This window comes from Mauremys mutica, chromosome 1 (genome assembly GCF_020497125.1).
Source record: "Mauremys mutica isolate MM-2020 ecotype Southern chromosome 1, ASM2049712v1, whole genome shotgun sequence".
Lineage (NCBI taxonomy): Eukaryota > Metazoa > Chordata > Testudines > Geoemydidae > Mauremys > Mauremys mutica.
In genome coordinates, this window is record NC_059072.1 from 371,989,376 (window position 1) to 372,014,063 (window position 24,688).

Consider the following 24,688-nt stretch of genomic DNA (forward strand, 5'->3'; position numbering starts at 1 on the left):
TAAATGTTTCCTTGTTCATGTTATGAGACACATTAAATATAAATGCCTGATCTACTGATGGCTATTCACATGACTTTGCAAAACCTCCACAAAAAGAGCTTCCATGAATTCCCTGGGAGTCTGTTCCATTGGCCTCCTGTACTTAAAGTTAGGAAAATTTTCCTGAAATTTAATTTAAATCTGCTATGCTGGAATTTTGAACTGATTGCCTCTTGTCCTGCCGCTCTGTGGTAAGACAGAATAACTTTCCTCCACCTTTTTATGGCAGCTAGTCAGGTATTTGAAGACCACTATCATGTCCCCCATTAATCTCCTCTTTCCAGATAAACATACTGATTCCTTCAGCTCATGCGGCTTGCATTGCATCCTTTGCATAACATTTCTTACTTGCCTATGGATATTTTCCAGTTTTTCTACATCTTTTCTATACATTAGTGAGCAAAAATGGACACATTACTCTAACTGAAACTTAACCCACACAGAGTAGAGGAATACTATCACATGCCGTGATTTGCATGTTGTAGTTCTGCTAATATAACTTAACACTGCATTTCCATTTTTTTGAAACAGCACAAAAATCCACACCCCAGAGAGATGAAGCTATATCATGGAATCAAAGAACTGGAAGGGACCTCAAGAGGTCATCAAGTCCAGTCCCCTGCACTCATGGAAGGAGCAGCAGCATTTATAACATCGCTAATATTCCACAACCCCTCTAGGCAACTTATTCCAGTGCCTAACCACCCTGATAGTTAGGAAGATTTCCTTATGTCCAACCTGAACCAGCCTTGCTGCAATTTAAGTCCATTGCTTCTTGTCTTCTCTTCAGAGGTTAAGGAGAACACTTTTTCTCCCTCCTTGTAATAATCTTGTAGGTATTTGAAAATTGTTATCATGTCCCCCCTCAGTCTTCTCTTATTCAGACTGAACAAACCTAGAGCTTTCAGTCTTCCCTCATAGGTCGTGTTTTCAAGACCCCTAATCATCCCTTTATCCAGTTTTTCCAGATCATTTTGAATGTTTATCTGATTCTCAAAAAGCATGCAATCACTCACAACTTAGTATCATCTGCAAACTTAATAAGTGTACTCTCCATGTCATGATCTAAACCGTTGATGAAGACATTGAAAAGAACCGGAACCAGAACTGATTCCCGGGGAACCCCACTTGTTATGTCCTTCCAGCATCACTGTGAGCCATTGATAACTACTCTCTGGTAGCGATTATCCAGCCAGTTATGCACCCACCTTATAGTAGCTCCATCTAGGTTGTATTTCTCTAGTTTCCTAATGAGAAGGTTATGCGAGACTGTATCAAAAGCTGTACTAACATCTAAATATACCACATCTACTGCTTCCCCACATCCACAGGGCTTGCTACCCTGTCAAAGAAAGCTATCACGTTTGTTTGACATGATTTCTTCTTGACAAATCCATGATGACTATCACTTATCCCCTTATTATCCTCTAGATGTTGCAAATTGATTCCTTAATTATTTGCTCCATTATCTTACCTGGTACAGAAGTGAAGCTGACTGGTCTTTAATTGCCTGGGTTACCCTTATTTCCCTTTTTATAGACAGGCACTATATGTGCTCTTTACCAGTCTTCCAGAATCTTCCCTGACTCCCATCACTTTTCAAAGATAATAACTAATGGCTCAGATATCTCCTCAGTCAGTTCCTTCAGAGTATTCTAGGATGCCTTTCGTCAGGCCCTGCTGACTTGAAGACACCTAACTTGTCCAAGTAACTTTTTACTTGTTCTTTCCCTATTTTAGACTCAGAACCTATCTCATTTTCACTGTCATTCTCTATGTTAGGTATCTAAATACCAACAACTTTCTTGGTGAAAACTGAAACAAAGAAGTCATTAAGCACCTCTACCATTTCCACATTTATTATTCTTGTTTTTCCCCCTTCATTTAGTAACGGACCTACCCTGTCCTTGGTCTTCTGCTTGCTTCTAAGGTATTTGTAGAATGTTTTCTTTTTACCTTCTATGTCTCTAGCTAAATTGATCTCATTTTGTGCCTTGGCCTTTCTAATTTTGCCCCTACATACATGTATTATTTGTTTATATTCCTCCTTTGTAATGTGACCTTGTTTCCACCTTTTTAGAATCCCTTTTTTTTTGTCTTTTAGATCATTCAAGATCTCCTAGTTAAGCCACTGTGGTCTCTTGCCATACATCCTATCTTTCCTATGCAGGGGGATAGTTTGCTCTTGTGCCCTTACTAATGTCTCTCTGAAAAACTGCCAGCTGTCTTCTAATGTTTTTCCCCTTAGACTTGCTTCTCACGAAATCTTACCTACCAAATCCCTGAGTTTGCTAAAATCTGCCTTCTTGAAATCCATTGTCTTTATTTTGCTGTTTTCCCTCCTACAATTCCTTAGAATCATGTACTCTATCATTTCACGATCACTTTCCCCCAAGTTGCCTTCCACTTTCAAATTCTCAACCAGTTCCTCCTTATTTGTCAAAATTAAGTCTAGAACAACCTCTCTCCAAGTAGGTTTCTCCAGCTTCTGGAACAAAAAATTCTCTCCAATACATTCGAAGAACGTGTTGGATAATCAGTGGCCTGGTGTAGACAGCATGAGATGAATTCTTCCATCGACCTAACTACCACCTCTCAGGGATTACCTGTGCTGAGGGGAGAACCCTTCCATCTGTGTAAGTAGTGTCTATATTGAAGCTCTATGGCAGCAACGCTGTAGCATTTTAAGTGTAAACAACCCTTCAAGCACATCTTCCAGAAAATCATCCAGTCTGGATCTGCCAACATGGGGAATTGGAGAATCCAACACTTCCCTTCTCAATGTGTCCAAGTGGTTAATCACCCTCAGTGCTAAATATTTGGCCCTAATTTCTAGCTGGAATTTGCCTGGCTTCAACTTCCAGCACTTTGGTCTTGCCTATCTCTGGTAGATTACAGATCCCGTTATTATCCATGATTTTCTCCCCATGAAAGTCTCCGCTTGATCATCTTTTTGATAAGTTAAAGAGATACACACCTTCCAGTCGAACAATCCGGCTTTTTCTCTATCCACTAATCATTTTTGTGGCTCTTTTCTGCACCCTCTCCAAGTTTTCAACATCTTTTTTTCAAATGTAGACCCCAGAACTGGATGCAGTTTGTTTCACCAATCCTATGTGCAGAAGAAAAATTCTTCCCCTGCTCCAACTCACCACACCGAGGACCACATAATCCCTTTATGCTACAGTGTCACACTGGGAGCTCACGAAGAGCTGATTGTCCACAATGTCCCCTAAATTCTTTTCAGTTCCTTGGGTTCCATTATACAGTGCCCTAGCCTGTGGGTCGGGCCTGCGTTGCCTGTTCTGGGAGGATCATTTTACATTTGCCTGTATTAAAACATTTTGCTTACATGGGACCCACTTTCCAAATGCTCCAATCTTTGGATTCAATCTTTGGGTCATCTGCAAATTTTATCTGTAGTGATTTTCTATTTCCTTACAGATCATTTCCTTTGTATGGGCCCAGCCCTCCAAACACTCCAGATCAATCCGTGTGCCTGCCCTGGCCACCTCATTGCAACCACTCTGCCAGTCCTTGGGTCATCTGCACATTTTATCTGCAGTGATTTTCGATTTGCTTCCAGATCATTGATGAAAATATTGAATAGCATCCGGCCTAGAACTGATCCCTATAGAATCCTACTACAAACAGCTGCATTTACTGATGAAGGCCTATTGACAACTGCTATCTGAGATCCATCAGTTAGCCAGCTTTCAGTCCATTTTACATGTTTGCTACTGATACTGTAGAGTATTAATATTTTAAGTCAATATTTCCCCATTTAAATCAAAGGTTTGTTACATCCATGTTGTTCCCTTGATCCACCAAATGTGTATCCTTGATCTACCAATGTGTATTCTCATAATAGGATGAAATCAGGTTTATTTGACAGGATCTGTTTAAACTAATAAGCTGTTATCAAAGATTCACCAATTTTCATTCTTATTTTTCTGTGTAATTTTTTCTTTCCAATCAGTTTTGTTGACAGTTTTCCTCAGCTTTGGGGAATTAGTCCTCTTGGAGCACTAAGTGTCTATAGATAGTATTGGTTGGGAACTGTCCATTTGAATGTAAATCAGTTTAAATTTTTATTTTCCTTTGCTATATCATATGCTCTCTACTTTGTCTGTTGTGTAACCTAAAAAGTCCCAGACTTTTCTATCTATTTGCTTATGGCAGCCTCCCCCATTCTCAAAGCCTGTCTTGGAAATCCCTTTTATGTATGCTATACCCTTAACATAAGGTTGGTTTTTTTTTATCACTTAGATTTCGAGCAAGTGGATGAATGGAGAACTCCCTACAGCATGGACTCCCTTGCCTGGCTCTCATTGCTTTAAGGAACAATGATCCTTGTGTTTCCTGCTGGTGCCTCTTAAGGTTCCCCCACCACAAAGTGTAGGAATTCTTAATGCAGGGCGCACAATACAAATATGGAATTGGATTTAGTAGGGTCATTGTTCACAGTTATTTTCTCTGAATAATGAAAATGTCATTTTTCAGTGTGCATAGAGCGATCAATCTGCTTCTCCCATGACAACAGCCTCCACTACTGTATGCAGTGTCTCATATTAACGTTGTCTCTCAATTCAGGCTTTTCTACTGCAACCATCATCCAAGATACTAGGAGCACACAGAAAGTCAGGGGAATATCAAGTACATGCAGGAGACACCCTTATGCCTTAGAGTTGGATACTTTCTCCCATACTCCATGTCAAATTCCAACACAACCGACTTCACCAACCCCTCCGCCTTCATCCTACTTGGCATTCCTGGCCTAGAGGCAGCCCATATCTGGATTTCCATTCCCATCTGTGTTATGTACACCATAGCCGTGTTGGGGAACTTCACCATCCTGTTCATCGTTAAAAGGGATCCGAGCCTCCAAGGGCCCATGTTCTATTTCCTCTGCATGCTGGCTGTCACCGACTTTGTCATGTCCACATCCACCGTACCCAAAATGCTGAGCATTTTCTGGTTCAATTCCAGGGAGATCAGTTTCAGTGCCTGCCTCACCCAGATGTATTTCGTTCATTCATTCTCAACAATGGAGTCTGGAATGCTTGGCGCCATGGCTTTTGATCGCTACGTGGCCATCTGCCATCCTCTGAGATATTCCACTACCCTGACAAACTCTGCCGTGGCCAAAATAGGCTTGGCCGTGGTGCTGCGTAGTGGCATACTCACATTACCCTATCCCTTTCTGGTGAGGCGGTACCCATATTGCAGAACCAACATCATCCCCCACTTCTATTGTGGGCATGTAGCCGTGGTGAAACTGGCCTGCGCTGACATCCGCATCAATAGTTACTATGGACTTTTTTATCTTTTCTCTGTGATCGGAGTGGATGTGTTTTTTATCGCCGTGTCCTATACTCTGATCCTCTGGGCCATCTTCCGCCTCCCCACAAAGGATGCCCGGCTCAAAACTTTTGGGACCTGCATCTCTCATCTTTGTGCCATCTCAGCTTTGTACATCCCAGATTTATTCTCCTCTCTCATGCAGCGGTTTGGCGACAATGTGCCACTACATTTCCTTATTCTTATTACCAGTGTGTACCAGCTGATGCCCCCCATGATACACCCCATCATTTACGGCATGAGGACCAAACAGATCCGGGACAGACTGCACAGGCTTTTTACTCATAAGTATGCCTAAATGTTTTCTCCATGGGATTTGACTCTCAGATTGAACTCTGTGGTGAGCTGGCTGGTGTATGATGGTGGGGACTCTTCCCCGAATCACTTACTGGACAGGCAGAGACCTGGTATCCCTGGAATTGAAATCTTGCCTCATCTCTTCTGTCAAGCCTCATCCCTGCTGTGTGTCTTCTCCCCAAGGTGCTGCCCCGTCACTTGCTCCTGTCTTCTGCTCCCCTTGTCAATTGTGTCTCAGTCATCTCTACAACCAATGTCTTCTCACATCTTACAACAAGTCACTTAAGGACACTGGTTAGTGTTAACATTGTAATTTTTATTCTTACTTTCTTGCTAACTCTGTGCAGAGAGAGACCCAGTTAGCACTCCTGGGATCTGTCTCAGCTCTGGGAGGGGAGTGGGGTGTAGCGGGATGCAGCAGGGGGCGGCTCTAGGCACCAGCAAAGCAAGCACCTGCTTGGGGCAGCCCATTTGCAGGGTTGGCAGCCAGTAGGGATCCAGCCTGGGAGCTGACAACCAACAGGGGTCCCTGGGAGCTGTAGTTCCTTGGTTACCTCCCTGCCTATAGAGCCTGCCCTGGAGCAGGGAAAGAACTATATTTCCCAGCATTCCCTTGGCCACTACCAACTGGAAAGGAAGGAGGGGGACCTCATGTGTCAGCATGTGCTGTGAGTGGAGAGCTGCACTGTGGATGGTGGGGACCATATTTTAACATTCAAAAAAACAGGACACTCCACGGGGAGGGAGTGTAGCTCCACCCTGCCACCATCCACTCCCTCCGACTGCCCCCCACAGAAACACCAACCCATTCAACACCCCCTCCCACGCTCCCTGTCCCCTGATCACCCCCTCCTGGGACCCCTGCCCCTAACTGCCCCCCAGGACCCCACCCCCTATCTAAGCACCGCTGCTCCTTGTCCCCAACTGCTCCCTCCTGAGATCCCCCACAAACTTCCCCCCTAGGATCCCACCACCTACCTGTCTCCTGACAAAGCCTGGGACTCCCATGCCTGACCAACCACTGCTTGTCCCCTTACTGCCCCCCTGAACTCCTGACCCATCTAACCCCCCCTTCTCCTTGCCCCTGATTGCCCCCCAAACCTCCACCCCATCCAACCCCCCTGCTCCCTGTCCCTTGACTGCCCCCCACGGAACCTCCTACCCTTCTCCAACCCAGCACCCCCCTTACTGTGCCACTCAGACCAGCATGTCTGGCTCCGCGCAGCTCCAGACACGCTGCTGCACACATGCTGCCGTGCTCCCTCATGGAGCGCACAGCGCCCCCCCATACACACACATACCCAGCACCTGCCTTCCAGATTTGAACACCTCAAAATTCAGCTGTGCTCAAGCTCAGTTTGGGCAGCTGTTACTTCATTTCTCCCAACTCAAATATACTGATCTACTGTAACTTGCTGTAGAAAAAGTAGGATAAAATTGAGCAAGAAATGCTTCCCAGTGGTTATTAGGACTGGAATTGCTATTTTCAACAGCCATTGCCTTTTGTTTGTTTGTTTGTTTGTTTGTTTGTTTGTTTGTTTGTTTGATTAAAAGGAAGACAGTGATATTGCATTGGCAAATTCCCCATAGAAAGAAAGAGTGAAACAAAAGAATAATAAAGGCACCTCAACTTTTCCTCATTTATGGAGGACAGTCTTATAATATGCATCCAGATATCCTCCAATCACACAAGCTGAAAATTGTTCCACTTTACTGCAGTTCTGTAACCATATGGGAACCAATCCTGTCTGTGTTCTGTGCACATCCAAAATTCCTGCTGAATGACCCGCCCTGGGAGCGAGTTACCAGTGACCCTGGGCTGCAGTGGAAGGAGGGTGCAGGTGGGGGTGGGTGTGGAGAGACCAGGGCTGGGGTGACAGGAGGTGTGTGTGTATGGGGGGCAATGGTGGGGGGGGAAAGGGGAGCCCAGAGCTAGGGTGGCAGGGGGCGTTGTTGGGAGGGGAGAGCCCAGGGCTGGGGTAGCAGGAGGTTGTGGCGAGGAGCCCAGGGCTGGGACGAGGGGTGGGGGGGCAGCCAACATTTCTTCTGCTTGGGGTGGAAAAAACCTAGAGCCGGCCCTGGATACAGCAGGAGGCAGAGACATCTGGGGTCTAAATAGGAAGATCAGAATGGCCATGATGGGTAAAACCAATGGACCATATAGCCCAGTAGTCTTTTGACGGTGCCCAATGGCAGGTGGATAATGCCTAATTCTCAGGGTAGATGGGTAGACAGCAGACAGAGAGACCTGGACTAAGTTGACTAAGAGGAGACACAAGCTCTTAGAGCAAACACATGGGGCTGTCGTTAAGGGATCAGAGATCAGTACTTCTCATCAGTAACTATCATCATACTGTGTTGCACCTTTCATTGAGGAATATTCCTCCTCCTCGCTCCCTGTCTTTATTAATTGGGGATACGAAGGAGCTGAGGGGGTTGATGAGGAAGAGGGGATTGATTAGGTAGTTTGGGGAAGGGGACATCCGGATGTCTTGCATTTAGATTTTAAATCCTGCACTTGGGTTTTTAATTTTTCCTGGGAGTCCTTTAGACTCTGCACTCAAGACTCATGGAGTCTCTTTGTGGCTTCCTCCCACCAATACACAAATTGTTGCCACTGTATTGCAGGGCTTTTTGGTGATAATAGAGGCCCAACTTAAATGTCTACCCCAAATTAAGAAACAAAGTAAAAGAACTAAAAAAGAGCCACCGTGGCTTAACAACCATGTAAAAGAAGCAGTGAGAGATAAAAAGACTTCCTTTAAAAAGTGGAAGTCAAACCCTAGCATGGTAAATAGAAAGGATCATAAACACTGCCAAATTAAGTTTAAAAAACATAATAAGAAAAGCCAAATAGGAGTTTGAAGAACGGCTAGCCAAAAACTCCAAAGGTAATAACAAAATATTTTTTAAGTACATCAGAAGCAGGAAGCCTGCTAACCAACCAGTGGGGTCCCTCGATGATCAAGATACAAAAAGAGCACTTAAAGATGATAAAGCCATTGCAGAGAAACTAAATGAATATTTTGCTTCAGTCTTCACAGCTGAGGATGTTAGGGAAATTCCCAAACCTGAGCCAGCTTTTGTAGGTGACAAATCTGAGGAACTGTCTCAGATTGAAGTGTCACAAGAGGAGGTTTTGGAATTAATTGATAAACTCAACATTAACAAGTTAACGGGACCAGATGTCATTCACCCAAGAGTTCTGAAAGAACTCAAATGTGAAGTTGCGGAACTATTAAGTAGAGTTTGTAACCTGTCCTTTAAATCGGCCTCTATACCCAATGACTGGAAGATAGCTAATGTAACGCCAGTATTTAGAAAGGGTTTTAGAGGTGATCCCGGCAAGCACAGACCGGTAAGTCTAACGTCGGTACCAGGCATATTAGTCGAAACAATAGTAAAGAATAAAATTGTCTGACACATAGAAGAACATGAACTGTTGAGCAAAAGTCAACATGGGTTGTATAAAGGAAAATTGTGTCTTATTAATCTAATAGAGTTCTTTGCAGGGGTCAACAAACATGTGGACAAGGGGGATTCAGTGGACATAGTGTACTTAGATTTCCATAAGGGCTTTGACAAGGTCCCTCATCAGAGGCTCTTATGTGAATTAAGTTGTCATGGGATAAAAGGGAAGATCCTTTCATGGATTGAGAACTGGTTAAAAGACAGAGAACAAAGGGTAGGAATTAATGGTATATTCTCAGAATGGAGAGGGGTAACTAGTGGTGTTCCCCAAGGGTCAGTCCTCGGACCAATCCTATTGAACTTATACATAATGATGTGGAGAAAGGAGTAAACAGTGAAGTGGCAAAGTTTGCAGATGATACTAAACTGCTGAAGATAATTAGGACCAAAACAGACTGTGAAGAACTTTGAAATTATCTCACAAAACTAAGTGATTGATTTTTTTGCTCACAAAATGGCAAATGAAATTTAATGTAAAGTAATGCACATTGGAAAAAAATAACCCCAGTTATACAATTGGAGTCATCGTGGATAGCTCTCTGAAGATGTCCACGCAGTGTGCAGCAGCGGTCAAAAAAGCAAACAGGATGTTAGGAATCATTTAAAAAGGGATAGAGGATAATATGGAAAATATCTTATTGCTCTTACATAAATCCATGGTACGCCCACATCTTGTATACTGTGGTACAGATGTGGTCTCCTCACCTGAAAAAAAATATACTGGCATAGGAAAAAGTTCAAAAAAGGGCAGCTAAAATAATTAGGGGTTTGGAACGGGTCCCGTGTGAGGAGAGATTAAAGAGGCTAGGACTTTTCAGGTTGGAATAGAGGAGACTAAGGGGGGATATGATAGAGGTATATAAAATCATGAGTGATGTGGAGAAATTAGATAAGGAAAAGTTATTTACTTATTCCCCTAATACAAGAACTAGGGGTCACCAAATGAAATTAATGGGCAGCAGGTTTAAAACAAATAAAAGGAAGTGCTTCTTCACACAGCGCACAGTCAGCCTGTGGAACTTCTTGCCCGAGGAGGTTGTGAAAGCTAGGACTATAACAGGATTTAAAAGAGTACCAGATACATTCATAGAGGTTAATTCCATAAATGGCTACTAGCCAGGATGAGTAAGGAATGATGTTCCTAGCCTCTGTTTGTCAGAGGGTGGAGATGGATGCCAGGAGAGAGATCACTTGATCATTACCTGTTGGGCTCCTTCTGTCGGTAGACAGGATTCTGGGCTAGATGGACCTTTGCTCTGATCCAGTAAGGCCGTTCTTATGTTCTTATGTTCTCTGCACTGTGTCCTGTTTTGGGCCCCACACTACAAGAAAGATGTGGAAAAATTGAAAAGAGTCCAGTGGTGGGCAGGAAAAATTATTAGGGGGCTGGAGCACATGACATATGAGGATAGGCTGAGGGAACTGGTCTTGTTTAATCTGCAGAAGAGAAGAATGATGGGGGATTTGATAGCTGCTTTCAACTACCTGAAAGGGGGTTCCAAAGAGGATGGATCTAGACTGTTCTCAGTGGTATAAGATGACAGAAGAAGGAGTAATCGTCTCAGGTTGCAGTGGTAGAGGTTTAAGATGGATATTAGAAAAAACTTTTTCGCTAGGAGAGTGGTGAAGCACTGGAATGGGTTCCCTAGGGAGGTGGTGGAATCTCCTTCCTTAGAGGTTTTTAAGGTCAGGCTTGACAAAGCCCTGGCTGGGATGATTTAGTTGGGGATTGGTCCTGCTTTGAGCAGGGGGTTGGACTAGATACCTCCTGAGGTCCCTTCCAACCCTGATATTCTATGATTCTATGATTCTATGATTCCCTAACTGTGGGCGACACGAAGCGGTGTAGTGAGACAGAGTGGTCTTGCACTGACCAAAAAGGCGAGGAACTACTTGAAAACTACTACAAGGAATCTTATGAGGGATGCTGGTATGAGTAATGTGGAACAAGTAAACAAACTAAAAGATCTGATGGGAAACTGTGTAAGCATGAAAGGTGTTACCAGTTTGAAGGAATGTTTGACCGTGTTGCTCAGGAGTTTTTCTTAAACGTATGTACAGATGATGTAAAACAGTGTCTATGGGACAAAAGGGTGAAAACTGTGGATGAGATGGCTTCTCTAGCAGATGATTTCGAGCAGACACGAGCATCTGTTGTGAATAAACCACGGGGAAAGGGGTATAATTATCTTGGAAAGCAGGGTTCTCTTTTACCCCATTCCTCTAATCCTCGACTCAAATCTCCTGTAAAATCAGAAGAGTCCCGAAGATGCTATCATTGTAATTCCACTGACAACATGAGGAATAAATGCCCTGTGCTGGAAGGAAGCAGGCAGCATGGAAGCCATGTGAATGCTGCGACCCTGAGCACAGAATCTGCTCAGTCACCTGTCACTTATCATTCTGGGTTTGTAAAATTAATCTCTACACAATCATACATGAAGCACACCAAGGATGTTAGCATTAATTGCAGGGAAAACCTTGGATGGGAGGATACAGGGGCAGACGTTTCTGTGGTTAGCAGGGTATAAAGGTCGAAGGTGACATATTGCCAGGACAGATGGCAGAGCTTCTAGTAGAGGAGGTCAAAAAATCCTTGTGCCTTCGGCTCAAGTGCACATACAAAATGTGTGTTGGGAAGCTGCATTATCAGTGTGGGTAGTACAGGTGTGGCCAATCTGAGCCTGAGAAGGAGCCAGAATTTTCCATTGCTACAGAGACACAGTATTACGTCAGCCGCTCCCCCATCATCCCTGTCTCTGCTCCCAGCTGGTTCCTGCCGTGCAGGAGGCTCTGGGGATGGGGAGGAGCGAGGGCCTGGCAGGCTGAGGGGAGGAGGCAGGAAGGGCGGAGTGGGGGCAGATCCTGTGGCAGAGCCAGTGGTTGAGCAGTGAGCATCCTGTGGTACATTGGAAAGTTGGCGCCTGTAGCTCCTGCCTGGGAGTTGGTGCCTACACATGGAGCCGTCTATTAACTCCTGAAGAGCCGCATGTGGCTCTGGAGCCAGAGGTTGGCCACTCCTGGGGTACTAGACGATAACCCTATTGATATGCTAATTGGTAATGACATTTTTCATGTCGCTTAGGCTATTAAAGTGTCTGAGATTGAGTCTCCTTGATTCCTCTGCAGCAGGGGGAAGCTGCAGGGTCCCAAGAGCTGGGGTGGTTGAGACCAGCTCCTGCACTGCAGCTGAAGGCAGAGTCTCCTCAGGGAGGGAGAAGTGTGTATTACCTGTCAGGGAGAAAATGTCCAGATTACAGCTATACGAGGGAGATACCCATTGCTAGGAAGCATAGAAAGATGTGTCCCAGAGGGGAGCACAGAGAAGGGTGATGGACTCCTAGAAATCACTGGGAAGGTGGGTGAGACTTCCTTTAACACTGCAGCAGGAGGCAACGGCACCTCAGAAAGGGAGAGGATGGAGAGCCTCTCAGTGACACAGCTGTCCAGTCTGATAGCTGTGAGCCCTTCACAACTGAACAGGGGACAGGTCCCACCCTAGAGAGCCAAGGGGTATGTGTTTTGGGGAGGGGGGCAGAGGGGGAATCTGGGAAAGGAATAGTGGGAGTTGTGACGGTGCTGCCTGTGGGAGCCAGCTGAGGTCACTCAATCAGGGTGAACTGCAAACCAAACAGGGCAGACAAACCCCAAATGCTGGTGGTTATTCCAATACTTAGATTTACCAACCAGCACAAAACAGCTTCTACAGCACCTCACTGGTCACTTAGAAGTCCAAACCATGCAGTTCCCTTAAAGTGCCCAGCCTCAGGCCTCCGTCCAGACACACCTGTCAGATATGATGATGATTCCTAAGAATCTTACTTCATCATATAAAAGAAAAGGTTCTTCCAATCCCAAAGGATCAGCCACATACCCAGGTTCAATTATAATTTAGATCTTACCCAAAATACACGCTATAGCCAATTCTTATTAACCAAGCTAAAATTTATTTTAAAAAGAAAAGAGAGAGAGTGTTGGTTAAAAGATTAATCTACAGACAGACTTGAATTCAATTCTTGAGATTCAGATACACAGCAGAGATAAGCTTGTAGTTGCCAAAAGTCCTTTTAGAAATAGTCCATAGGTTATAGTCCAATTTCCATATTCAGGGTGGCTCCAGTCAATGACTGGGGATCTCAATCCTTATGGCTTAAGGTTTCCCCCTCTTGAAACCCAAAGCAGATCTGAGAACAAGCAGGATCGTGTCCCAGGCTTCTTATACATTTCCAGCAGCCTTTCGGCCTGAGAAAACAATAGGCTCAACTCCTTCTCCCAAATATCCTGGCAATTAGCACAGAGTAATTTACCCATTAAACAGTTCAGATACAGGTTAGCATAACCTTCAAAGAGACACATAGACAATAATACTATTTCACTTAAGTATCATCATAAATGTTAATATTTCTTTTTTTGATCTTTGAATTAAAACTATAGCAATAGACAAGACTTGTTTGCTGACATCACAAGACCTGAGCAAACATCTCCCCTTCTACCTCTAACAATGCAGACTTGCATTTCAAAGCTCTAGTCATTTACATATCTTCCTAACCAGTCCTCAAGGTTCACCCATGGGTCAGGTCAGTCTATGAGTTAATTAACTCTTTTTGGCCCTGTCACCTTTCAATGAGATATTATATCACACTCATAACGTCACAGGAGTACAGGAATGTCTCTGCACTGGTCACTTGGGAGAGGATGCCCAGGACAGAATGGCTGATTCAGCACCTGTGTATCCAAATGCTCCAACTAATGCAGCCCAATATGCTGGTAGCCTTCTCGGTAACAAGGTCATACTGCTGAATCCTATCCAGCTTGTCATCCACTGTAATCCCCAGGTCCTTTTCTGCAGAATTACCGCTTAGCCACTCTGTCCCCAGCCTGTAGCAGTGCACGGGAATCTTCCATCCTCATTTCCGGACTCTGTACTTGTCTTTGTTGAACCTCATCAGATTTCTTCTGGCCCAATCCTCCAATTTCTCTAGGTCAGTCTGGACCATATCCCTACCCCCCAGCATATCTACCTCTCCCCCCAGCTTTAAGAGAGGGTGTAGATCTGACTGAATAAATTGTTGTCTGTGAAAATGCTAATGACCCTCTTGACAGAGGGGAGGAGGAACTTCTCTGGGCTGGTAAGACACAGAAAGAGGCCATGAAAGGGCTGCTGGGAGAAGGCACAACACTTTGCCCAGAGAGCACAGATCACCATCACAACTCTCTAGGAAAAGTGTTTGGAGTGGTGATCACAGGGAAACCCCAATGTGGGGGGGTGAACTTTTTCCGTGGGCATAACCCTGGGCAGGAAGGTAGGTTCAGTGAGGGCTGGACAACATGCAAAGTGCTCTAACATCCTTAAATGATCAGACCCTTGAATACCAAGTACTTAATGACGACCTTGAACTGAGATCCCCACTGAAGGGGACACTGAGGGGTAAGGAAAGCCAGTAACTAACCAGATGTTAAGGTTCAGGAACTAGTTGAAAGCCAAAATGTAATTTCAACAAACCACACTGTAGTGTAATAAATATACCTGGAAACACCTAGTAGTAATAAAAGATTTGATGTTATTGGTAAATATCATGATGGAAAGTTAGTTGCTAATGATAAATCTTACGACAAAAATTTTTTGTACTGATGGTAAACCTATGAAAAGGTGAAACAGGAATGATTTTTGGGGAAAGCTTTTGGACATACTAGGAGTAATCAACAAGACGCTGTACATGGCTATTGCTTCCCAGAGAACACCTGTTCACAGGCTCGGAGCTTGTCACAGGAGGGAAATGAAATATACCTGGTCTGCTGTCAGGAGGGGGAAACTGAGGCACAACACCTCATGGCGTTGATGATCCATGCATTGAGTTACAACTAGTTGGAAAAGCACAATGGCTGACAATGCTGCACTGAAAGCACACTAACTGACTTTTAAGATCATTAGGCTGATCTACAAAGTGTTGAAAGGTACCCAGAACTTTGCAAGAACATTTGTGGAAAAACACAATGGTTAACAACGCTTCACAGAAAGTACCCTAGACAACTTCTGATATCACTAGGCTCATCTACAAAGTGTTGACAGGTACATACAAGTTTGGAAGAACACCTGTGGATAACACGACAATGTTTGTAACACTTGGGAGTTGTATGGTCAAAAAGTAAAGAGAGCCCTGAGCACACTGCTTCTGCATCAGCCAGTGACTAACACTCCTGCAGTGAACTAAGAGAAGAAGTGTGACATGCTGTGCCCCAAAGCAACACCCTGGCACCCCCATGTTTACCTTGGTGGTATGATTATTGTGTGATTTTTATAAAGTATATACAATATGTGATGTATTTGTATACATCTATCATTTTTATACCTAACATTCTGAAAGCATGGAAGGGCATGTGATCAGCTTCTGTGACTCTGGACCCCATCTTGTGTTTTTAGTTTTCCACTGACTGTGCTGGGGGCTTTTGCTTGGAATAATGAAGCTCCCTCTACATGGCAGAAGCTATAAAATGTGGAAGCAACAACATCACTTGGCCTCACTCCCAACAGAACTCAACACCAAAGACGTTAGAACCTGGGACTGAACTGGGGCTGTGGTCCCAGGCTGAAGGGATTCCAGGCTGTGCATGGAAGATTGGTGGATTGTTTGTACCATCAGGGTGACACACGGCTTGATTCAAATCCCGTCTAGTGTATATAATCAGTTCAACAATCGATCTTTCTGTAATTAATAAATCTGGTTTGTATTGTTTTCCTTAATACAGGATGTTGTTTGAAACGTAAAAGGGAAATCTGCTCAGGCTGATGTATTGTCCTCTCCACACTGAGGGAGGGGCAGACTGGGAAATAAACTGATACTGGTCAGGCTTTTGCCAAGGGTAAGACGGAACAGCTCTTGGGTCCTAGTCTGGGGAGCTGAGGAGAACTGGCTGGAGCCTCTCTATTGTTTTTTCCTGGATGGCTAGTGAAATCGTTCATGTACCTGCAACTGGGTGTGTCCCTGTCTGTGTATGGCTGTGTAAGTGCAAGACCTGAGAGGACTGCAGCTTGTCACAACCTCACAGTGTGATAGGGGGCCCAGACTGGCATGTCAGAGGGCTCGGCAGTCCCCAGGGAATTCCTTCCTCCCCCACAGTGAACAGGCCCTGCAAGACTGGGAGTCCATTTCCCTGTTGTCATGTGGTCACTTACTGACAGAGGTCGTGGGTATGGAAGGGAAGTCAGGACACTTGGGTTCTGTCAGCCCGTGTGTGTGTGACCTTGGACAAGTCATGTCTCCCCGTGCCTCAGTTTACAGATCGGTGAAATGGGGAATGTTCATAGTGACTTTTCTTTGCTAGGTGTTTTGAAGATACATCAATGAAAGCCGCTATACAGTATGATGATAGTTACTGATGAAATGTACTGATCTCTGATCCCTTAGTGAAAGACCCATGTGTTTGCTGTAAGTGCTTGTGTCTCTTCTTTGTCAACTTTCTCCAGGTCTCTCTGTCTACTATCTACCCATCTATCCTGAGAATTTACAGGATATCAGATTCTCTGGAGAATTAGGCATTATCCCTAATTTTCTTTCTCATCAACTATAATTTTAAAATATATGCCCACAAATGTATAGAGCAGCCAACACCTCTCTGACTCAGTGCAAAACCCATGAGTTTTCCTCTCCCTTTGGGAAGGTTCCTTAATTACTGTTTACTCCTAAAGCTGGATAATTAGCAAAGAAGCGGAGAGTTGTTTGTCTACAGCCTGTTTAAACTCAGATCCTCCCTTCTCCTCTAGAGGCTGAGCGAACCCCACTGGGATTACACAGAGCTATATTATAAACTCTGCACACCGTTTGTCAGCTCTCGGCGTGAGATGCTGCTGCAGATGCTGGTTTAAAAGAGGTGTGGGTCATGGATACCTGAGGGCGATTCCTAAGGAGGACACTTCCGTCTCAGAATTCACAGGTATCATCTCTCACTGAGGAGCTCACTTGATCGGCAAACCCTGTGAAATCTGGGTGTGGTGGGATAGAGAGTAAGTCTGTGTCCTTTCCACTCTGCACAACCATGGAACATCCCAGTGCCATTGCCATAAGTGATGAGTTTGCTAATGAATCACTGGCCAAAATCTCACTCTTTTCTGTGCACTCCTGATTATCCTGCCTTCTGGATTCCAGCCCCAAGGTGGTGCATTTCAGTGGCACAGTGAATCCTTCCAGATGAAAGATGTTAGTAGATGTGCAATACAAGCCAAATTCTGAGACCACGGCCCGTATTTGCTCAGGCCACAGTGAGGCAAAACTCCCCTTGGAGCAAGAACTGAGTACAGATGTCAGGAGCCAGCTGTGTGTTAATGCACAGACACTGTCACCACCTCCTCTTGCATTTCAGGGCTCTGTCTGTTGATGGGTCAGAGAGACAAAGGCTGTTACCTGACTTTTATCTGCTGCAAAGCTTGGAGGTGCTAGGGCTCCTCACTAGAACAATGATAAGAATTTTTCAACATGGGTAACACATACTTTCTCCTAGCTTCATTCAAGAACTCAGCTGAATTGTTATGCCTGAAACTTTCAAATAAAACAATTCTGCTCCATGCAGACACTCAGCATAGGAAAGTTCAGTCCAAATACCAACAATTTGGTAAATTTATAAGCAACTGAACATGACTTCTTCTAATGGAATGTGTCAGACAGCCTTAACCACAGGTGATGCCACAAGCACCATCTTTAAAGGACAAACATTTGTGAATCCCATTCTTCTATGCTCTTTGCTCCACTAACATTGGTAGCAAGGAGTTCTACAGGCCAAATAGGAATTATGGTAGCAATTACCTTTTCTCAATGTAATACGTTCAGACTTTCAATTTAACTAAATGTTCCCTTGTTCATGTTATGAGACACATTAAATATAAATGCCTGATCTACTTTCTTTATCAGTAGAGCCATAGGGTTTAAGGTCAGAAGGGACCATTTGATCATCCAGTCTGATCTCCTTTAAAACACAGACACATTAAATATCACTCAGTTACCTCTGAATTGAGCCAAAAGATGTGTGTGTGACTAAGGCCGGGTCTACACTAGGATTTTACATCATAGAGTGATAGAGCCATAGCGTTATAACGGAACGCAAAGGACAGCTAGTCTATCCCTGACAAGATACAGGATTTCTTTTGTCTTAGTCATCTAAGACTGGTGGCTAATCACACGACTTTGGAATACCTGAACAGAAGGAGCTTCCATGACTTCCCTGGGAGTGTGTTCCATTGGCCTCCTGTAGTTAAAGTTAGGAAGATTTTTCTGAAATTTAATTTAAATCTGCTATAGTGGAATTTCAACCCATTGCCTCTTGTCGTGCTCTTCTGTGGTAAGACAGAATAACTTTCCTCCACCTTTTTATGGCAGCATTTCAAGTGTTTGAATACCACTATCCTGTCCCTCAGTAATCTCCTCTTTTCCAAGTAAACATACTGGTTTCTTAGGTTTGCTCATACAGTTTGCATTCCATCCCTTGCAAAACACTTGTTACTTGTCTTTGCATCCTTTCCAGATTCTCTACATTCTTTCTATACCTTGGTGAGCAAAATTTGACACATTTCTTCAACTGAGACCTAGCCCACACCTAGTAGAGGAATGCTATGTTGTACCATGACTTCCATGTTATAATTCTGCTAGTATAACAAAACATAGTATTTGCCTTTTTTGAAACATTTTTCCTAATGTCAAACCTAAACCACCCTTGCTGCAATTTAAGTTCATTGCTTCTCGTCTTCTCTTCAGAGGTTAAGGAGAACACTTTTTCTCCCTTCTTGTAACAAGCTTTTAGGTATTTGAAAACGGTTATCCTTTCCCCCCTCAGTCTTCTCGTATTCAGACTAAACACACCTAGATCTTCCAGTCTTCCCTCATAGGTTTTGTTTTCAAGACCCTTAATCATCCTTTTCTCCAGTTTTTCCAGATCCGTTTGAATGTTTATCTGATTCTCTAAAGACTTGCAACCCCTCCCAACTTACTATCATCTACAAAATTAACAAGTTTACACTCTATGCCATGATCTAAATTGTTGCTGACGACATTGAAAAGAACCGGAACAAGAACTGATCCCTGAGGAACCCCACATGTTATGCCCTTCCAGCATTACTGTGAATCATTGATAGGCTCTGAGAGCATTTTTTTAACCAGTTATGCACACACCTTTCAGTAGCTCCATCCAAGTTTTATTTCCCTAGTTTGTTAATGAGAAGATCATGCGAGACTGTATCAAAAGCTGTACTAATGTCTACATATACCACATCTGCTGCTTCCTCACATCCACAGGGCTTGTTACCCTGTCAAAGAAAGCTATCAGGTTGGTTTGACACGATTTGTTCTTGATGAATCCATGCTGACTATTATTTATTACCTTATTGTCTTTTAGATGTTTGCAAATTGATTCCTTAATTATTTGTTTCATTATCTTACCTGGTACAGAAGTTAAGCTGACTGGTCTGTAATAGCCTGGGTTTCCTTTATTTCCCTCTTTATAGAGAGGTACTTCTGATATCTCCCCCGTCTTACATGACTTTTCAAAGATAATAGCTAATGGCTCAGATCCCTCCTCACTCAGTTCCTTCAGAGTATTCTAGGATGCATTTCGTCAGGCCCTGTTGACTTGAAGACATCTAACTTGTCCAAGTGACTTTTAACTTGTTCTTTCCCTATTTTAGTAGATGAATCTACCCCAGTTTCACTGGCATTCTCTATTTCAGGTGTCCAGACATGACCAGCCATTTTGGTGGTAACCGAAACAAACAATGGTTAATCACCCTCACTGCTAAATATTTGGCCCTAATTTCGAGCTGGAATTTGCCTGGCTTCAGCTTTCAGCCCTTCGGTCTTGCTCAGCCTTTGTCTGGTAGATTACAGAGCCTGTTATTACCCATGATTTTCTCCAAATTAAAGTATCTGCTTAATCATCTTTTTGATAAGTTAATGAGATATACGCATTCAAGTCTAATGATCCACCTTTTTCTCTATGCTCAAATCATTTTTCTGGGTCTTCTCTGCACCTTCTCCAAGTTTTTAACAACTTTTTTCAAATGTGGACCCCAGAACTGGATGCATTTTGTTTCATCAATGCCATGTGCAGAGGTTAGATCCTTTCCCTGCTCCAACTCACCAACTAAATATTTTCCACTACTCTGAGAAATCAAGGTTCGTTGCCTCAGTGTTGTTCGATTGATCCACCAAATGTGTACTCTTGATCAACCAATGTGTACTCTCATAAAAGGATGAAATCAGGTTTATTTGACAAGATCTGTTGAAGTTGCATCCCGTTGGTGACTGGCATTAATTACATTTCTAGACTTTTTTTTTAACTAATCCCATACCAGCTTTTCCATTGTTTCTTAACCTTGTTAAATCTTTAATAAAAAAAACCCCAACACTTTCCCTTTATTTTTTAATACTTTATAAATAACATATATTGGAATTGACATATATCTTTTTTAGGATTTCATTTGTTCTTAATATAATTAATAACCTCCTTTTTGTGATCCATTGCCCTGCCACACATGGACTTTTCCCAGATGTCTGAACTTTCTTTATCAATTTTCCTAACTTCCGATTTCCATTGCTGGCCAGCTATTTCCCCTTTTTCCTCTTTGTTACATATTGCTTCCCTCCCTCTAATTGCTGCCTTCACTTTACCACTGAACTGAGTTTTTACCCCAAGTTGTTCACTTTGTTGACTCTGGATTTGTGAGTTTTCTGATATCTAATAAAATGTTATCAAAGAATTACCAATATTCATTCATATTTTTCTGTCTCAATTTTCCCTCCCATTCAGTTTTGCTGACAATTTTCCTTAGCTTTAGGGAATTAGTCCTCTTGGAGCACTAAGTGTCTACAGATAGTACTGATTGGGAACTGTCCATTTGAATGTAAATTGGTTTCATTTTTTTATTTTCCTCTCCTATATCATATGTCCTCATCTTTGTCTCTTGTGAAAAATAAAGAGTCCCAGACTTTCCTGTCCTTAATAGAGACTGGGTGACCAAACTGAACAAATATCTCGAATGTGTTATGCTACATCCCATATCTTAGTGATCTGAACATTGTTTTCTTTTTTCCACTACAGTGAATGAGCAGGTGATTCTCTTGAGCTGCTACCAATGGTGCCCAGGTCCTTCCCCTAAGGTATGTTCTAGTTGGGATAATCCTCTCGGCACATGTCATCCCAAAAGCTCGTTTTTTTTCCCCTCTCTGATTTTGAGCAACTGCATGAATGGGGAAATCCCTTCAGTATGGTCTCCCTATCCTGGCTCTCATTGCATTAAGGAACAATAATGGAAAACCAGTATCCACACTTGTGTTTCCTGCTGGTTCCTCTAAAGTTTCCCCCACCACAAAGTGTAGGAATTCTTAATGCAGGGAGCAAAATACAAATATGGAATTGTATTTAGTAGGTTCATTGTTCATAGTTATTTTCTCTGAACAATGAAAATGTCATTTTTCAATGTGTTAAGAGAGATCAATCTTCTACTCCCATGAGAACAGCCTCCACTACTGGAGTCTCATATTAACGTTGTCTCTCCATTCAGGCATTTCTACTGCTACCATCAACCAAGGTCCTCAGACACCCTTATGCCTCAGAATTGGACACTTTCTCCCCTATGCCATGTCAGATTCTAACAGAACCGACTTCACCAACCCCTCCACCTTCATCCTACTTGGCATTCCTGGCCTGGAGGCAGCCCATATATGGATCTCCATTCCCTTCTGTGCTATGTACGCCATAACCGTCTTGGGGAACTTCACTATCCTGTTCATCGTGAAGAAGGAGCCAAGCCTCCATGGGCCCATGTTCTATTTCCTCTGCATGCTGGCCATCACCGACCTCGTCATGTCCACATCCATCATACCCAAAATGCTTAGCATCTTCTGGTTCAATTCCAGGGAGATCAATTTCAGTGCCTGCCTCACCCAGATGTACTTTGTTCTTTCATTCTCAACAATGGAGTCTGGAATGCTTGCCGCCATGGCTTTTGATCGTTACGTGGCCATCTGCAATCCTCTGAGATATACCACTACCCTGACAAACTCTGCTGTGGCCAAGATAGGCCTTGCGGTGGTGATGCGCAGTGGCATACTCGCATTGCCCTATCCCTTCCTGGTGAGGCGGTACCCATATTGCAGAACGAACATCATCCCACAATTCTATTGTGGACATATGACTGTGGTGAAGTTGGCCTGTGCTGACATTCGCATCAATAGTTATTATGGACTGTTTAATCTTTTCTCTGTGATCGGAATGGATGTGTTTCTTATTGCCGTGTCCTATACTCAGATCATCCGGGCCATCTTCCGCCTCCCCACAAAGGATGCCCGGCTCAAAACTTTTGGGACCTGCATCTCTCATCTTTGTGCCATCTCAGCTTTGTACATCCCAGATTTATTCTCCTCTCTCATTCAACGGTTTGGCCACAATGTGCCACTACATTTCCTCATTCTTATTACGAGTGTGTACCAGCTGGTGCCCCCCATGATACACCCCATCATTTACGGCATGAGGACCAAGCAGATCCGGGGCAGGCTGCTCCAGCTCTTTACTCATTTTTGTCCTCGCCAATTTCCATACTCCTGCCGTCCAGGGGTTGATTCCTTTTCCCCTGTCCTTGGACGAATGTCAGGGGGAGGTTTTTTTCTCTCCCCTTCCTGACCCTTTAGGGGCTGCTTGCTTCCCTCTAGCTCGCTTTCCCTTTCTGTGGCTGCACCAGTACAATTGTGTCACCAAACCAGTGCTCTGCTCTCTCTTTGTCTGACAGTTTCTGGTGGACACCTGTGATTTCACGGGTAAGGTGAAATTCCTTCTACAGTATTGGGGAGACTTCTATCTCCTCTTCTCGGCCACAAGTTCTGGTTTGGAAGAGTGAAGGGGAACCGGGAGGTAAGACATCCTGGTCTACCGGTGGGACCACAACTTCTGTGACAAACTTCTGAGGTTGGTCAGCGATTGTTCCAAGGCCAGCTGGGGATCGTCCTGCCCACGAGAATCCTCCTCAGCCCTAAGAATGAAGCCAACCATCTTTCAACATTGAACACCAGAGGCTCTAGGGTGGTTCTCCATGTTGCCAGGATCTCTCCTTTCTTTGTGATGTAGGGTACTGTCAGGGTTTCCTCTCCACTCTTAACTCTGCTCTACTGATGTTGGGACCCACATGAAAGACCCCCTGAGCTTATATTCCACCAGCTTAGGTTAAGAACTTCTCCAAGGCGCAAATTCCTTTCCTTGACCTTGGACGGTATTGCTGCCACCACCAAGTGATTTAAACAAACATTCAGGGAGGGGCCACTTGCGGAACTACTAACTATGGTTTGTAACCTATCCTTTAAATCAGCTTCTGTATCATTAGCCTGAAAGATCAGGTGCCCTGCCAGCATAGTTCCTTGTCCCATGCCTTCCCAACAAATGTTGTCATGAACCATGACAACCTCTCCTTGTTTCAATTTTTGTTCACACTGAAGCTGCGGAGGTTCTAGCACTCAGATTGTCCATTGGCTTCCTATCCCTATCCAAATATCAGGTGTTATTCCAAGAGCACCAAGAATAAATCGGCTAGGTTCACCAGGTGGTTTAGTTTTCCAAACATCGCAGTGAATCACCCAATCCCACATGAATCCTCCCCACGGACCCGGCAGGATTCGGTATGTGGGAACCCACACCCCTCCGACTGGCCCTTACGCTTGGAAGGAGCACTGCAAGTGTCTGCATTTCCACCCTGAAACCCTCCAAGTATGTCTCCAAGGACACAATTCAGATGGCATCCCCGAGGCATTTGTAAGGGCAGTGGGCCAAGTCTGATGCTCAAGATGACTCCGAATGGCCATCAGCTGGTCATTCAGGAAATCCTGAAACTCTGAGCAGGCCAAATCCCACTGCAATACCTTCCCTGCCTCAGTGATGTTAAGTACCATCCTTGTTAGCATTTCCTGGGTTATGGAGCTGAGGGTGGAGATAACATGCAGTTCATCGATTCCAGCCTGTATGTGTGCTCCAGTAATAAGTCCCGTGGTTTTCTCCAGCTGCCCTAGTTTTTCCTCATGCTGTTGGCCCTTGTAAAGTGTCCAAATTGCTGCTGCACTATTGGCACTCAAATCTCTTTTCCTTCTTGAGAAGACCCATGCCCTTTACTCTGCTAACCAAATGGCAGCCCTCTTGGAGCAATTAGGGTATACAGCGGTGACCTGAAAACTGGATAATGGCAGTGTGAATGTTACAATCCCTAGTGTGACATTAAGTATTGTCCATTGATATCCTAGCACCTCTCCCTTTGGTACAGTGTCATACAACATTTGTTGGTAAACAATTCTCATATAGCTCTGAGAAGCTTCACCATTAAGGCATCGGAAGGGGGATACTGCAAAATGGTGTAGGTTAAGTTACTGGTTATCGGGATTACTTCAGTACAGGTAAAATTGCCATCAGTGGAACACACTTTCTGAGTGTGAATTTGATCATTTACTACTTGGGTAAGCAAATAACAATGAGGACCCCTTCCTTCCAATATATTGCAGGC

At 43.9% G+C, this 24,688-nt stretch overlaps 1 protein-coding gene across 1 annotated transcript; it reads left to right on the plus strand.

Annotated features, from left to right (window-relative positions):
• Positions 1-21,789: 21,789 nt before the first annotated feature.
• Positions 21,790-22,830, plus strand: LOC123363138 (olfactory receptor 52E4-like). Its single transcript, XM_045003999.1, has one exon. The coding sequence runs from the start codon at positions 21,790-21,792 to the stop codon at positions 22,828-22,830; it is 1,041 nt and encodes a 346-aa protein (XP_044859934.1).
• The last annotated feature ends 1,858 nt before the right edge of the window (positions 22,831-24,688 follow it).